This window comes from Callithrix jacchus, chromosome 12 (assembly GCF_049354715.1).
Source record: "Callithrix jacchus isolate 240 chromosome 12, calJac240_pri, whole genome shotgun sequence".
NCBI lineage: Eukaryota > Metazoa > Chordata > Mammalia > Primates > Cebidae > Callithrix > Callithrix jacchus.
In genome coordinates, this window is record NC_133513.1 from 3,133,869 (window position 1) to 3,150,941 (window position 17,073).

Genomic DNA, 17,073 nt, shown 5'->3' on the forward strand with positions numbered 1-17,073 from the left:
ATGAACCCCAGTCACCCCAGATCACTCACAGCCCTATATAAACAAATGAACGACAATCACCCCAGATCACAGCCCTACATGAACACACGAACCCCAATCACCCCAGATCACTCACAGCCCTACATGAACACATGAACCCCAATCACCCCAGATCAGAGTCCTACATGAACACACGAACCCCAATCACCCCAGATCACAGCCCTACATGAACACATGAACCCCAATCACCCCAGATCACAGCCCTACATGAACACATGAACCCCAATCACCCCAGATCACAGCCCTACATGAACACATGAACCCCAGTCACCCCAGATCACTCACAGCCCTATATAAACAAATGAACGACAATCACCCCAGATCACAGCCCTACATGAACACCTGAACCCCAATCACCTCAGATCACTGACAGTCCTACATGAACACATGAACCCCAATCACCCCAGATCACTCACAGCCCTATATAAACAAATGAACGACAATCACCCCAGATCACAGCCCTACATGAACACACGAACCCCAATCACCCCAGATCACTCACAGCCCTACATGAACACATGAACCCCAATCACCTCAGAACACTCACAGCCCTATATAAACAAATGAACGACAATCACCCCAGATCACAGCCCTACATCAACACACGAACCCCAATCACCCCAGATCACTCACAGCCCTACATGAACACATGAACCCCAATCACCCCAGATCACTGACAGTCCTACATGAACACATGAACCCCAATCACCTCAGATCACAGCCCTACATGAACACACGAACCCCAGTCACCCCAGATCACAGCCCTACATGAACACACGAACCCCAATCACCTCAGAACACTCACAGCCCTATATAAACAAATGAACGACAATCACCCCAGATCACAGCCCTACATGAACACACGAACCCCAATCACCCCAGATCACTGACAGTCCTACATGAACACATGAACCCCAATCACCCCAGATCACTGACAGTCCTACATGAACACACGAACCCCAATCACCCCAGATCACTGACAGTCCTACATGAACGCACGAACCCCAATCACCGCAGATCACTCCAGTCCTACATGAACGCACGAACCCCAATCACCGCAGATCACTCACGGTCCTACATGAACACATGAACCCCAAGCCCCAGATTAGTCAGCCCTATATCAACACACAGGCAGTTGGTGGGAACCGGAGTTCTGAAGGGACTCAGTGTGACCCTGGGCGGTAAGCACTGCGGAACTCTGCCTGCCCGTGTGAACACACCTGTGTGCCTCGAGGTGATGATGCAGTCACAGCACTGTGCGGCAGGGGCTGGGGACACAGCTAGGAAGTCCCCGTCATACTCCTGTCAGGGGACGGTGGGGAGCTGCAGATCCAGGAAGGAGGGGCGGCCCGGAGGCCTGGGCAGGACCAAGGACAACAGCACAGGCAGCCATTGTTGAGAGGAGAGCAAACCAGCTGCACTGAGACCAGGGAGGGCCACAGACTCCGCCCCTACAGCCCTAAGTAGGGGGCACCTGCAAGCTGCTCTGTGACCACGCTACTGGGAGAAAGGAAGGAGGGGATGTCCTGAGTCAACTGGGGGTGACCCTGTGCTGCGACGGCTCGCCTGGGGGTGTGGGACTGAGCCCCACCAGGAGCGGGACAGGCGCGGTATGAGACTGGGTGCCCTGCCCTCTCCCTGCACGGCACACTCACCTCATAGTGGAAGTCCATGCAAGTGAGGTCTCGCCAGCACCGGTCCCCCCGAATCTTGATCAGGCCCTGCAAGGATGACAGCAGAGGGAGCATCAGCTACGAGGCTCAGGGTGCAGCAGCCCCAAAAGTAGCAGGTTCTCAGGGCTGAAGGTGAGGCAGCCCCGATAGGAACCACTTCCCAGGTCAGTCACAGGGTGGGGGCGCGGCGGCCCGGATGGGAGCACCTTCCCAGGACACTCATGGGGTGGGGGTGCAGCACCCCGACGGGAACTACTTCCCAGGACAGTCACGGGGTGGGGGCACCGCAATCCAGACGGGAGCACATTCCAAGGACAGTCATGGGGTGGGGGTGTGGCGGCCCGGACGGGAGCACCTTCCCAGGACAGTCACGGGGTGGGGGCGTGGCAGCCCCGATGGGAGCACCTTCCCAGGAGTCACGGGGTGAGTGCACGGCAGCCTGGACGGGAGCACCTTCCCAGGACAGTCATGGGGTGGGAGCCTGGTGGCCCCGACAGGAGCACCTTCCCAGGACAGTCACAGGTGGGGGCCCGGCAGCCCCGACGGGAGCACCTTCCCAGGACAGTCACGGGGTGGGGTTGCGGAGGCCCTGACGGGAGCAGCTTCCCAGGACAGTCACGGGGTGTGGGTGTGGCGGCCCAGACGGGAGCAGCTTCCCAGGACAGTCACAGGGTGGAGGTGCGGTGGTCCCTATGGGAGCACCTTCCCAGGAAGTCGAACTGTCCATGAAGGGTGTGGGCGCGGGCTGCAGGCGCTGTGAGGAGGGGACCTTGTGGGTGAAGCACTAGGGAAGGGAGATTTGGGAAGAGCAGGTTGGGGCCTGTTTGATGAACAGCAGTGAAGGGCACAGTGCGGGTGTGAGCCACAGCGGCTTCCCTTTTAGAGTCAGCGCCCACCACGCCTTCCCCAACACATTCTTAGAGCTCACGTGTCATCACGCTAAAGAGGTCTCGTGTCTTTAAAAACGACAGATTTGTCATGCCCTGCACAGACCCCATGGACAACGTTGGAGGGAAGCTTCTCGGTGCTCCCGGGTGAGCCCGAGGTTGGGGGGGTCTCAGTGAACCTGCATCTCAGCAGGGCCCCCTGCAGCACAAAGGGAGCCCAGGCCCAGGCCCCAAGGTGACCCCATGAGCTGTAACTCGCCAGCTGTGAGGACGCGTGGGCCACGGGAGAGGCTTCCGGGGGCCTGTGGAGCTGTCAGCACTGGGGAAGATGGGACTCGAGCACGGAGCTGTGGGGGTAGGGGCTCTTCAGCACCCGGCCACAGCGAAGCGTCCAGGGAGGGGTCGGCTCCCACACCCTGCGCTTTCCTGGGGGCACTCATGGCTTCAGATGATTCCAAGGCAGAAAGAAATTGCCACTCCTCCCACCCATGGGAGACACGCCGGCTGCATTCGGAGGTGAAAGTGCACAGTGCAGAAGTGAGCCCCGCCTCCTCTGTGACGGTTTCTGCTGCTATAGCTACTCCCAGTGGAATCCCATGGCCTCTCTCTCCCTGTCCTCCGCCCATCTGTCCTCGGTCCATCCGACTGTCTGCCCAGCACAGAAGCACCGAGTGCCGGTGAGGTGCCAGGGCCTGCTCCACCCACAGAGGCTGCCTGCTGCAGGCGCAGAGAGGCAGGAAGCCGCCAGGCACGGCAGAGGCGGTGGTGGCACAGAAGCAACAGGGACCCCTCCTGCAGGTCTGGAGCCCACGGCTGTGGTGGGCGTACTATGGCGGGTACCTCAGGTGGCGCCTTCTCACTGTTGCCCACACGGTGGGAAGAGGGTGAGGGTGTCTCTGGGGACACTTTTGGAGCAGCCTCCTCCCATCGGTGAGGGCTCTCCTCCATGGACCTGTTGGGGTACCAGGCCTGCCTCCTGGTACTGTGACACTGGGGTCAGGGTTTGCACGTGAAACTGAATTTGGGGAACACAGAGCATCTGTTCCCAACAGGAGCCCGGCCTGTGCCTGGACAGAGCTCACAGGCCGACCTGGGCAGGGAGCCCCGCGGGGTGGGGGCAGGGATGGCATCAAGGGAAGAAGGAAGAGGAGGGTGTCGATGCCCTCCTCAGGCAGGAGCATGGGGCAGCGCAGGGCAGAGGAGGCTGCAGCAGGGGGGCCCAGGAGCCCCCAGAGTGCAGGTTCCCATCGGCCACGGCCTCAGTCCAGACAGCATGGGGTGCAAACTGAGGCCTGTGGGGGCCATCAAGACCTCCAGAGCAGTGGCCAGAGCTGCTGTTGGGATGGAATTTCCTCCTCTCCAGGGAGCCCCAGCTCCGGCCTCAGTCTCCTGCCCATATCATCTCCTCCCCAAGTCAGCCCATCACAGGCTGGAGCCACGTCTGTGAAACATTAATACCTCCTAGCAGCACAGAGGCTTGCGTTCTGGGATGGACCAAGAACTCCAGCCCAGCCAGGCTGACAGCTGACCACACCCGGGAAGGCCTTTGGGGTGGCTGTGGGCTCTGAGCCGGGGCGGTGGGGGGCTCTGAGGTGGGGTGGCTGCAGACTGAGCTGGGTCGTCTGGTTACATGAGGCTGAGGAGGCAGCAGGCTCTGCCACCGTCTGTGCAGGACGAACTGGGCAGGGTAGGGGCGTGTTTGGAATGAGGGACCCCCGGGACTGGCAGGGAGTGGGAAGGCCGGGAGAGGCTGCACCGTGCCCTAGAGGACAGCACATGGGTGCAGTGACCGATGCCCGGAGAGGCCCAAAGGAGAAACGGCAGGGGAGCGTGATGAAAAGCCCAGCCAGGCCCTACAGGAACACCAAGCAACAGGCGCCTGCTCCTCACGTGAGCCACACGGGACGCCACCCACACACAGTCCACAGATGCACCTCGGCGGGGCTGTGAGGCGCAGCCACCCGCGCACTGCAAAGGCTGCCGGTGGCAGGGCCCCGGCCGGGTCCAGCATCGCCGTCTCTAGGGTCTCGCTGTGCGCCCCTGGCCCTCACATGCCCTGTGCCCCAATGGCAGGGAGGGCTCTGAGCACCCAGGAGTGATGCTGTTTAAAGGCCTGAAGGGTGAACTCCAGTAAAAACCGAGAGTCGGGTCTTCCGGAAGCTGGGTTTGCTCAAATCGCTAGAGCAGCAGAGACCGTTCTGCGTGGGCTCCGGCCCTGCAGCCTACGTTTGCATGAAAACGGCCCAGGGCGTCCAGCTGGCCGGACGGCGCAGGCCCAGTCCTCAAGGCCCCGTCCACGCCCAGGGGAGCTGCGGCTCCTGATGAAATGCAGGGCTCCAGTGGGCAGGGCACGGCCGTCACCACCCCCCGCGCGCCCCTCCCCACCTCGTGAGCGCCAGCTCTGCTCCCTGCAGAATCCGGGAGTGGAACTCTAAGGAGATTCAAACCAGGAAAAGGAAAAAAACAAAATAATTAAAATGTCATTCAAATTCTGAGCTGATAAGCGACACTTCAAAATCCGAAAAACTCTTTCAGGAGTGGAAGATAATTATATTCCTCCCATCTACTGATTTCTCTCTACATTGCACATGTCAGATTTTCCACGGATTGTTTTTTCTTCCAGAGCAAGTGTCAAAGGAACAAAGCCTTCTTTGAGGCTTTTCAGCCCAAAATTAATTCTAAAAAAAAAAAAAAAAAAAAAAACGGCACAGACAGGCCAACAACGCAGCAGACCCGAAGGGGTCCGGGACCCACACTGGCTGTGCCACCCTCCCGCTCTGCTCGGGATGCCAGAACTTTCCGGGCCCATCTGCAGTGGTCGGGCAGTGGCATGTTATGCAGCGGCTACTCTCCGGGTGCCCACATGTCCCAGAACACGCTTCCCCAAAGCCGCCATCTGGAAACTCGACGTGTCTGATGGTCTCACGTGGCGGAAGGAAATGCTCTGTGGGTTCCCCGCTTCTCACTTGGCCCCAGAGGCCTGCCGCCAACCCTGCAGTGACAGCCCCCACACACCTGCACGGTGGCTCAGGACAGACCCCCAGCCCCTATGTAGGGTCCCTGAAAGCACCGGCTAACATGGCATCAGCATCAGGAGGGGTGTGGCCAGGCCTCCCTCCAAGCCACAAGCTCCTCCAGGCTCCTGGCGCCAGGGTCCCCACGCCCACATCAGGCCCCTCCTCCCCACCTGCAAACACAGGGAATTACTGGAAGCAGGTCCGCCTCGGCAGGAGAACTCAAAGGGGATAGCTCGCCGTGGAGCTGGGTCACAGTCTGGTGCCCCAGTGAGCGGCTGCGGGGGTCTCAGGCTTGTCACAGCAGCTACCGCTTCTCCCCGAGTGCTCTGAGAGCCGGGGACAGGAGGAAACCCTGTCTCAGGGTGAGTGGACCGCTGGCAGGCTCTGGGGCACAGGCGCCGTGGGGTCTATCAAGACCCTCTTGTCTCTGTATCTGAGGTGGGGCCCAGCCATGGCAGGGGGTGCCTGGGGTCCCGCCTGGCCTCGTGGCTCTCCTGTCTTCCTGAGGTGGTGTCTGCACTTTCTTGGCCTCATGCAAGAGAGAACTGGTGTGGAGGTGGTCTCTACCCGTGAGTGCTTCGGTGCAGACTTCCTCATAGCATAGCTGCACCGGGGAGCCGAGTGCGTGGCAGGCGTCCTCTGGAGAAGGGCCCAGTGCCCGGGAGCCGAGTGCGTGGCAGGCGTCCTCTGGAGAAGGGCCCAGTGCCCGGGAGCTGAGTGAGTGGCAGGCGTCCTCTGGAGAAGGGCCCAGTGCCCGGGAGCTGAGTGAGTGGCAGGCGTCCTCTGGAGAAGGGCCCAGTGCCCGGGAGCTGAGTGAGTGGCAGGCGTCCTCTGGAGAAGGGCCCAGTGCCCGGGAGCTGAGTGAGTGGCAGGCGTCCTCTGGAGAAGGGCCCAGTGCCCGGGAGCTGAGTGAGTGGCAGGCGTCCTCTGGAGAAGGGCCCAGTGCCCGGGAGCCGAGTGAGTGGCAGGCGTCCTCTGGAGAAGGGCCCAGTGCCCGGGAGCCGAGTGCGTGGCAGGCGTCCTCTGGAGAAGGGCCCAGTGCCCGGGAGCCGAGTGCGTGGCAGGCGTCCTCTGGAGAAGGGCCCAGTGCCCGGGAGCTGAGTGAGTGGCAGGCGTCCTCTGGAGAAGGGCCCAGTGCCCGGGAGCTGAGTGAGTGGCAGGCGTCCTCTGGAGAAGGGCCCAGTGCCCGGGAGCTGAGTGAGTGGCAGGCGTCCTCTGGAGAAGGGCCCAGTGCCCGGGAGCTGAGTGAGTGGCAGGCGTCCTCTGGAGAAGGGCCCAGTGCCCGGGAGCTGAGTGAGTGGCAGGCGTCCTCTGGAGAAGGGCCCAGTGCCCGGGAGCTGAGTGAGTGGCAGGCGTCCTCTGGAGAAGGGCCCAGTGCCCGGGAGCCGAGTGCGTGGCAGGCGTCCTCTGGAGAAGGGCCCAGTGCCCGGGAGCCGAGTGCGTGGCAGGCGTCCTCTGGAGAAGGGCCCAGTGCCCGGGAGCTGAGTGAGTGGCAGGCATTCTGTGTGTGGCAGGCAGAGGAGGGGCCACTTAGGTCTCAGAACAGTGGGCTGAGCACCAAAGTGCGGTGGACCGGGGTCTCCGTGGCTCCTGATGAAGGGGACCCAGGGCCCCCGTGGCTCCACACTGAGGACAAAGCTCTTCCCTCAGACACGCAGCTGACTGGTGTGACGGTTGACACTGGCCGTGCTGCAGTTTGCAGGCCAAGGGACCTGGGCCTGGGTGAATGCCCCGAGCTTGCGGGCTGCCTGGAAGTGAGTTCCCATGAGTTTGAGGGCAGATGTTTGCTCCCCAAACTCCTGGAAAAGGCTGCCCCAATTACCGTGTGGGTCACCGCAGAGCCTAGGCGACCCACACTGTGGGCCGGGGCACTGACTTTCTGACCAACGCCAGCTGGGACACCCTGGGCTCCTGGGACCTAAGGCCTGTCCAGAGACTTGTCTGAAAACACCCGGACTGCCCCTTCCCCCTGGCTCTGGGTGCCCTTGAGGCCTTGGCTACTGGGGCCCAAAGCAGCCCAGGTGGGGCAGAGCCAAGGGGTCGCAGCCAGGCCGTGCAGACACCAGGACTTGGGCCACACGCTGTCAGGTCACCAAACACGACGCCGACCCCAGGAATAACCACGGCTTAGCCGGGAGAGGGGAATTCTTACCACGGTGTGGCTTCTCTGAAGCACAGGCCTGCCCTAGAGACTCCCAGCCACCTGTCTCTCTGCTGCCCTAGTCACCATACCACGTAAATTCCTCTTGCTGTGATCAGGTTTTTAACTTAGAAACCAGACACAAGAGATTTTGGTCTTACTGTATTTTAACTTCTTTTGTTGACAACGTGCGCTTCCATAGAAACCTCCCTCCTGAACCCGGGAAGGCGTGTGCAGTCAGCAGGTGGGGGTTCTGTTACAGGGAGGCCGTTTGAGCTGAACTGTGTGGCTGGGAGGAGGAGCCACGAAGTCTCCGTTTGAGCTGAACTGTGTGGCTGGGAGGAGGAGCCACGAAGGCTCTTTTTGGCGGTTTTATTTTGCACCCCCCACAGCCCAGGAGATCCTCTGAGAATTATAAGAGACTGCTGTCCCATGTGATTGTCTCGCAGGGGCTGCAAGGGGATGGGAGCCACCCTCACCCTGGGGCCTGATGCGCTTCAGCCACGAGGAGGCTCCCAGCTCCTGCCCCGGCTCTGCCCACGCATGCCGGAGGTTGGCGGCAGAAAGTGCTCTCGGGGACTCCGGTCTGGGCCTCTGCCTCACAGGGGGCTGCAGCTGGGGCCGGAGGGCAGCGCCTTCCGGGAGGTGCCTGTCACCCTGATGGCTACTGGACCTGAGAGAAGCCCCTTTCCTCTGAGCTGCCCTGCACTGACGATACACCAATGCTCTTGTTCTGGAGTGTGGCTACCCAGGACCAGGGCAGGCCTGTCGGGGAGACGGCCCCAAAGCCACCTGATGCCGGCCTCACGGGGACGGGCTACATGCCAACGTTTATTTCATTACGTTTAATGTGATTTTACCAGCGGCCTGTGGACTTCAAAGCTGGCTTTCCTCGGGGCCGGCAGCCACTCTGCATCTGCCATTCAGCTCGACCCACGACCCACACCTCCCCTCATGCACAGGAGCGAGGCACGCTCAGCGTAAACAGCTTTGCGGACAGTCCTGGGCCTGTGGGAAATGAGCAGTCACCGAGGCGCAGACCTGCTGAGCCCCCAGGAAACCTCCCTTCCCACACCACGAGGTCCAGCCCCACAGCTGTGTGTGCGCCGGGAGCTCTGGTTCTGGCTCGCGACGTGCAGCGTGGTTTAGAGATAGGTGCGCGTGCTGCCTTCACCGGGCGGGTTTCTCTGATGCTGCTTCCTGTCCCGCTGTAGGAAGGGTCCAGCCCCACAGCTGTGTGTGCGCCGGGAACTCTGGTTCTGGCTGGCAGCGTGCGGTGTGCTTTAGAGATCCAGGCCTGGCTGTCCTTGAGGGAAGCACGGTCTATCCCCACAGCTCTGTGTGTACCAGGAACTGCCGGTTCTGGAGCCCAGTGTGCAGTGTGGCTTAGAGACTGGTGTGTGCGCTGCCCACATAGGCAGGCCCCTCTGATGCTGCTCGCTGTTCCGCTGTAGGGACAGCTGTAGGGAGGCTCTGCTGCCCACCGCTGCCTCTGACGGCCATCCCGCTGTGTCCAGCGGCAGCCACTGCAGATGAAGCTGCTCCGTGTGTTCGTATGAAGCTCTGCGGGAGAACAGGCCTTCCCTCCCCGGGAGCCATCCTCAGGAGGAAAAACCATGGCTCACAGGGCAGACATGTTTTCCACTTGTGAGGAGCACCCCACGGTTCTTCAGCACACGCAGGAACCTGAGGCACCCAGAGGGTGTGAGGTGGCAACCGGGTGCTTTCCGTGCACTCGGCCATGCTGGTATCTTCATTTATAAAGCACATTCGAGTCCCCTCATCCACATTTTTATTGTTGCTATGTGTACTCTGGGTGTTAATGTTTGTTTGTTTTTCTGTGAGATGGAGTCTCACTCTGTCACCAGGCTGGAGTGCAGGGGTGCGATCTTGGCTCACTGCAACCACCACCCCCGGGTTCCAGCGATTCTCCTGCCTCAGCCTCCCGAGTAGCTGGGATTACAGGTGTGCACCACCACGCCCGGCTAATGTTTGTATTTTTTTTTTTGTATTAGAGATGGGGTTTTGCCACGTTGGCCAGGCTGGTCATGAACTCCTGATCTCAAGTGATCTGTCTGCCTCGGCCTCCCAAAGCGCTGATATTACGGGTGTGAACTGAGTCTAGCCTATTCATTTTCTTAATGCTGTTTTTATGTCAAAAATTTAGTATCAACGCATCACAGTTTATTGACGTTTTTGCTTTAATGATCAGTACTTTTTGTGCTCTAAAAATCTTTGCTAACCCAAGAAACTAAGCTGTCCTGAAAAACCTGGATGGTTCTGGCTTCTATATACATAAAAAGAAAACAGAAGTGCCTTGGTTGCATACTTGATTACATACATGTTTTCTTCCAAGAATTTTGCTTTTAAACTTAGGTCTATGATCTCTCAAATAAAATCTTGGCAAAGACAAAATAGTAGTTGAAGCCCATTTCATTTTTCTATGCAGATGTCCAATTGCTTTGGCACAATTTATAAAATGACTTTCCTTTGTCCAACCATTTGACTTGGTACCTTGGTTGAAAATCAGTCAACAGTAGGGGTGTGGGTCTGTTTCTAGATTCTATTATTTTGCTCTTTTTTTCTAGCTTAGATCAATAATATACTTAGCTTTAATTTAAGCTGTAAAGCAGGTCATATAAGTTCTCCAATGCTTTTCTTTTTCAAGATCATCTGTATTTCCATATGAATTTTGGAGCTGGCTTGTCAATTTCTCAAAAAATAAAAATAAAAATTAAAAGCCTGTTGGGAATTTGGTAGAGACTGACTTGAATCTAGATAAAAGTGGGTGAAACAGACATTTTAACAATGTCAGTCCTCTAATCCATGAACATGGTATGTCTATTTATTTAGGTCTTTTGAAACCCGTGTCAGTGATGGGTTGCCAGCTTTTGTTTCTATTTTTTCAGACACAGCGTCACTCTGTCACCAGGCTGCAGTGCAGTGGTGACAGCTCAGCTCACTGCACCCTCCGCCTCCCAGGTTCAAGTGACTCTCCTGCCTCAGCCTCCCAAGTAGCTGGAATTAAAGGTGCCCATCACCACATCCCGCTGTTTGTGTACTTTTAGCAGATACAGGGTTTTGCCATGTTGGCCAGGCTGGTCTCAAACTCCTGACCTCAAGTGATCTGCCCACCTTGGCCTCCCAAAGTGCTGGGATGACAGGTAGGAGCCACCAGGCCTGGCCAATGTTTTGCCACTTTTAATGCACACGTCTTAGACACGTCTCATCAGCTTAGGAGGTATCTGAGAGTATATGGATGCAGCTGTGGGCAGCATTTTCAAACCTATGTATCTTCTAATAATGCATTAGAAGAACATGAAATACAATGTACTGTTTCACCTTAGAGAAAAGTTCACGCTCACTGGAACTTTGAAATCTTGGGCTCAAACGATCCCCCCGCTCAGCCTCACAAGCAGCTCGGGCTGCAGGCATCCACCACCATGCCGGGCTAAGCGTCAGACACTCTTTTGCAGAGAAGGGGTTCCGCTGTGTTGGCCGGGCTGGTGTCAAACTCCTGGTCTCAAGCGATTCTCCTGCCGTGGCCGCCCAAAGCGCGAGGATGAAAGGTATGAGCCGCGGCACCCGGCTGGTTTGTTTTTATGCTGACCTTGTACCCTGCAACCTGTGTAAACTCATGCATCTCCCTTAGCTGCTGTTCTTTACTGGGTTTTCCATGTGTACAATCACGCCTGCAAGTGATCGTTTTATTTTTTGTTGTCCAGACTTCGTGCCTTGTATTTCTTTTTCTTGTCTTACTGCACTGAGACACCCAACACTGATAATCTGCAGTGAGAACAGACGCCCCTGCCTCTTTTTTTTTTTTTTTTTTTTTTGAGATGAAATCTCACACTGTTGTTCAGGCTGGAGTGCAGTGGTGTGATCTCGGCCCACTGCAATCTCCGTCTCCTGGGTTCAAGCAGTTCTCCTGCCTCAGCCTCCTGAGTAGCTGGGACTACAGGCGCGCGCCACCACTCCCAGCTAATTTTTAAAAAAATTTTTAGTAGAGACAGGGTTTCACCATGTTGGCCTGGATGGTCTCAATCTCCTGGCCTCCTGATCTGCCTGCCTCGGCCTCCTGAAGTGCTGGGATTACAGGCGTGCACCACCACGCCCGGCCCTTGCCTGTTTTCTCATCTCACGTACACCGTGGTCACACTGTGAAGAATGACGTGAGCTGCGGGCTTTTTCATGGATGCCCTTCATGAGGTTGAACAAGCTCCTCCCTAGTACTCGTCAGCTGAGTCTTTACCATAAATGGGTGCTGAATTTTGTCATCTGCTTTTCACATCTGTGAGATGCTCAAACTTCTTCAGCTTCCATTTACTGCTGCAGTGGATGACGTGGACTTTCACGTGCTGAGCAGCACGTGCAGTGCTGAGAAAACCCCTGCCTTTTTACCTGCCAGATCTGATGTGTCCAGGTTCTGGGGAGGGCTCCTGCGCCTTTGTTCATGAGCAGCAGCGAGCCCTGGGCTTCCTCTCTGGGGCGTCCTGACCAGGCTTTGATCTCGCCGTTAACTGGTCACATAACGACGGGGGCGGGAGGTGTTTGCTGGGATTCGCCAGTGAAGCCATCTGGGCCAAGAGTTCTCTTTCTAGAATGGTTTTTAAATTTCAAATTCAATGTCTTTAGCAGACACAGAGCTATTTGGATTTCCTGTTTCCTTCTGTCTCTGTCTCTGTCTCGGTAAGCTGTGTTTTTCAAGGGTTTTGTCCATCTGATCTAAGTGGTCAAATTCACCGGCCTACGGCTTTTGTAATACCCAGGCAGCTCTTCCTGGCGGCATCTCAGTTACTGACTTTCCCACAGAGCCTGTCATCACGCAGGTTGGCTGTGGCACCCTGGCCTTTGGTTGATTCTGACCTATAAATTGTTGATCCAGTGGGCTCACATTTTCCGCATTCTAGATGTTGCTTTTCTTGTGTTAATGAGACAGTTTGCACATGGGGAGCACCAGAAGGCCCTACTTGTGGGTGCTGCGGCCTGGTGTGAGCCCTAAAGAGCCATGAGCCACACAAGTGTGAGCCCTATAGAGCCATGAGCTGCACAGGTATGAGCCCCATGGAGCCGTGAGCCACCCAGGAGCCACACAGGTGTGAGCCCTACGGAGCTGTGAGCTGCACAGGTGTGAGCCCCATGGAGCTGTAAGCTGCACAGGTGTGAGCCCCATGGAGCTGTAAGCTGCAGAGGTGTGAGTTTGGACATGTTTTATCTATTTTATTTTTGTTGAGCAGGAGTCTCGCTCTGGTGCCCAGGCTGGAGTGCAGTGGCACTATCTTGGTTCACTGGCTCACTGCAACCTCTGCCTCCCAGGTTCTAGCAATTCTCCTGCCTCAGCCTCCCCAGTAGCTGGGATTACAGACATGTACCACCATACATGCTAATATGTGTGTGTTGTTTTTTTAAGTAAAGATGGGGTTTCACCATGTTGGTTAGGCTGGTCTTGAACTCCTGACCACAGGTGATCTGCCTGCCTTGGCCTCCCAAAGTGCTGGGATTACAGGTGTGAGACACCACGCGTGGCCAGACATCACGTGTTTTAAGTTTGCCGTTTTTGGAATTATGAGTTATCTGGCTTGTCTTTACCCTCCTGTGGGTCTGTGATGCCTCTGCCAGGCGGTGCTGTAGCGGGAAGCAGGAGACAGCGCCCAGGAGCGCTGGCACATCTGCAGCTGCACCAGGACAGCCATGCAGATGCCCCTCCACAGAGAAGCCAGGTGGGGAGCGGGGAAGGTACAGAAAAGAGATTTCCCGCTTTTCAACTCTCCAGTGGTGAAACTCAAAACCAAGTGGTCTCCTCTTTGGTCCTGCCCAGGCCTGAGAGTTCCCAGCAACAAGGACCCTGGCTCCATTCCCAGAACGTCTGCAGCCGAGAGCTCGGACACCCCAGCGGGGTTCACCAGGAGGAAGCCATCGAGGGCGGCTTTGCTCCACAGGGGCTCACAGAAAACAGGTGACGCTGCCTGTGTGGACACCCGTCTCACGTGGCAGAGAGGTGCCGAGCTGCAGGCCCCACCCACAGGTGTCCGCTGTGCACCAGCCACAAAGGATGCAGACCCACCCCCGCCCGCCAAGGTGCAGCTGCTCTGTCCTCACAAAACCAAGACGGGGAAAGGTATCTTTCAGGTAGCGTCATTAAAGGCAATCTGTTGCCTTAAACTCTGTGACTGGACACTGATGCCACGTATCACTCCCTGAGCGAGACCTTCACTCTGACACCGACGCCACGTATCACTCCCTGAGCGAGACCTTCACTCTGACACCGATGCCACGTATCAGTCCCTGAGTGAAGAGACCTTCACTGTGACACAACTGGAATCTACTCATTTAAAGCAGAAAACCTGGCCCCAAACTGAGGGAGAAATGCAGGCTGGAGCAGCCCTGAGTAAGGAAGGCGGGTGAGGCCATCCGGGCCCACGTGGCTTCTCGGTGCTGCACTGCAGCAGCTCCAGGCAAGGACGGGGAAAGGTGCCGCCTGCCTGCCCCACCGCTGTCCGAGAGGGACCATGGCAGCTCCACAATGGTGCCCGCTCAGGCCCGGGAGCAATGACCCACTGAACCTGAAGATCCACGAAGCCCAGCCGGGGCTGGCATGGAGGGATGCAGGGCCCCTGGTGCTTGTTCTAGGGCAGTCAGGTGCACAAAGGGGTGCAGGGCCCCTGGTGTTTGTTCTAGGGCAGTCAGGTGGCACCGACCCATGCATGCGGCCAGCCTGGACACCAGGGCCCTGTGTGTTCCCCCGACCCGCCAACACCTCGTGGCACCAGCAAGCTCAGCAATCCTGCACACGCACAGTCGTAAGTCAGGGAGAGGATGCCCGCTGCCTGCTGCCCCAAGGCCTGGGGGGAGCTCCGTGAGCCAGGCCTGCTCTGCCACACACCTGGGGTGGGAAGCCCACTACTGTGTGATGGTGACTTCTGCACTGCTGTGGAAACACCCGTCTCTGCTGTGTGGTGACCTCTGCACTGCTGTGGGCTACGGGAGAAGGAGGAGGAGGAGAAGCCTGCAGTGTTCACACAGCATAGAGTGGGCTACAGGAAGGGGAGGAGGAGGAGGAGGAGCCTGTGGTGTTCACACAGTAGAGAGTGGGCTACAGGAGTAGGAGGAGGAGGAGGAGGGGCCTGTGGTGTTCACACAGTAAAGAGTGGGCTACAGGAGGAGGAGGAGGAGGAGGAGGAGGAGGAGCCTGTGGTGTTCACACAGTAGAGAGTGGGCTACAGGAGGAGGAGGAGGAGGAGGAGGAGGAGGAGCCTGTGGTGTTCACACAGTAGAGAGTGGGCTACAGGAGGAGGAGGAGGAGGAGGAGGAGGAGGGGCCTGCGGTGTTCACACAGTAGAGAGTGGGCTACAGGAGTAGGAGGAGGAGGAGGAGGAGGAGGAGGAGGGGCCTGTGGTGTTCACACAGTAAAGAGTGGGCTACAGGAAGAGGAGGAGGAAGAGGAGGAGGAGGAGCCTGCGGTGTTCACACAGTAGAGAGTGGGCTACAGGAAAAGGAGGAGGAGGAGGAGGAGCCTGTGGTGTTCACACAGTAGAGAGTGGGCTACAGGAGTAGGAGGAGGAGGAGGAGGAGGAGGAGCCTGTGGTGTTCACACAGTAGAGAGTGGGCTACAGGAGGAGGAGGAGGAGGAGGAGGAGGAGGGGCCTGCGGTGTTCACACAGTAGAGAGTGGGCTACAGGAGTAGGAGGAGGAGGAGGAGGAGGAGGAGGAGGGGCCTGTGGTGTTCACACAGTAAAGAGTGGGCTACAGGAAGAGGAGGAGGAAGAGGAGGAGGAGGAGCCTGCGGTGTTCACACAGTAGAGAGTGGGCTACAGGAAGAGGAGGAGGAGGAGGAGGAGGAGCCTGTGGTGTTCACACAGTAGAGAGTGGGCTACAGGAAGAGGAGGAGGAGAAGGAGGAGGAGCCTGTGGTGTTCACACAGTAGAGAGTGGGCTACAGGAGGAGGAGGAGAAGGAGGAGGGGCCTGTGGTGTTCACACAGTAGAGAGTGGGCTACAGGAGGAGGAGGAGGAGGAGGAGGAGGAGGGGCCTGCGGTGTTCACACAGTAGAGAGTGGGCTACAGGAGGAGGAGGAGGAGGAGGAGGAGCCTGCGGTGTTCACACAGTAGAGAGTGGGCTACAGGAGGAGGAGGAGGAGGAGGAGGAGGAGGAGCCTGTGGTGTTCACACAGTAGAGAGTGGGCTACAGGAGGAGGAGGAGGAGGAGGAGGAGGGGCCTGTGGTGTTCACACAGTAGAGAGTGGGCTACAGGAGGAGGAGGAGGAGGAGGAGGAGGAGGGGCCTGCGGTGTTCACACAGTAGAGAGTGGGCTACAGGAGGAGGAGGAGGAGGAGGAGGAGGAGGAGGAGGGGCCTGCGGTGTTCACACAGTAGAGAGTGGGCTACAGGAGGAGGATGAGGAGGAGGAGGAGGAGGAGGAGGAGGAGGAGGAGGGGCCTGCGGTGTTCACACAGTAGAGAGTGGGCTACAGGAGGAGGAGGAGGAGGAGGAGGGGCCTGCGGTGTTCACACAGTAGAGAGTGGGCTACAGGAGGAGGAGGAGGAGGAGGAGCAGGAGGGGCCTGCGGTGTTCACACAGTAGAGAGTGGGCTACAGGAGGAGGAGGAGGAGGAGGAGGAGGAGGAGGAGGAGCCTGTGGTGTTCACACAGTAGAGAGTGGGCTACAGGAGGAGGAGGAGGAGGAGGAGGAGGAGGAGGAGGGGCCTGCGGTGTTCACACAGTAGAGAGTGGGCTACAGGAGGAGGAGGAGGAGGAGCCTGTGGTGTTCACACAGTAGAGAGTGGGCTACAGGAGGAGGAGGAGGAGGAGGAGGAGGAGGAGGAGGGGCCTGCGGTGTTCACACAGTAGAGCGTGGGCTACAGGAGGAGGAGGAGGAGGAGGAGGAGGAGGGGCCTGCGGTGTTCACACAGTAGAGAGTGGGCTACAGGAGGAGGAGGAGGAGGAGGAGGAGGAGGGGCCTGCGGTGTTCACACAGTAGAGAGTGGGCTACAGGAGGAGGATGAGGAGGAGGAGGAGGGGCCTGCGGTGTTCACACAGTAGAGAGTGGGCTACAGGAGGAGGAGGAGGAGGAGGAGGAGGAGGGGCCTGTGGTGTTCACACAGTAGAGAGTGGGCTACAGGAGGAGGAGGAGGAGGAGGAGGAGGAGGAGGGGCCTGCGGTGTTCACACAGTAGAGAGTGGGCTACAGGAGGAGGAGGAGGAGGAGCCTGTGGTGTTCACACAGTAGAGAGTGGGCTACAGGAGGAGGAGGAGGAGGAGGAGGAGGGGCCTGCGGTGTTCACACAGTAGAGAGTGGGCTACAGGAGGAGGAGGAGGAGGAGGA

General features: G+C 58.0%; 1 protein-coding gene across 7 annotated transcripts in view; it reads right to left on the bottom strand.

Moving 5' to 3' along the window:
• Nucleotides 1–17,073, bottom strand: part of LMF1 (lipase maturation factor 1) — a 134,867-nt gene that overhangs the window by 37,058 nt on the left and 80,736 nt on the right. For all 7 annotated transcript variants that reach the window (XM_054242386.2, XM_054242385.2, XM_078344215.1 and 4 more), the window contains one exon: nt 1,695–1,760. In XM_054242386.2, the coding sequence (XP_054098361.1) occupies nt 1,695–1,760 (66 nt within the window). The remainder of the gene's footprint in view (nt 1–1,694; nt 1,761–17,073) is intronic.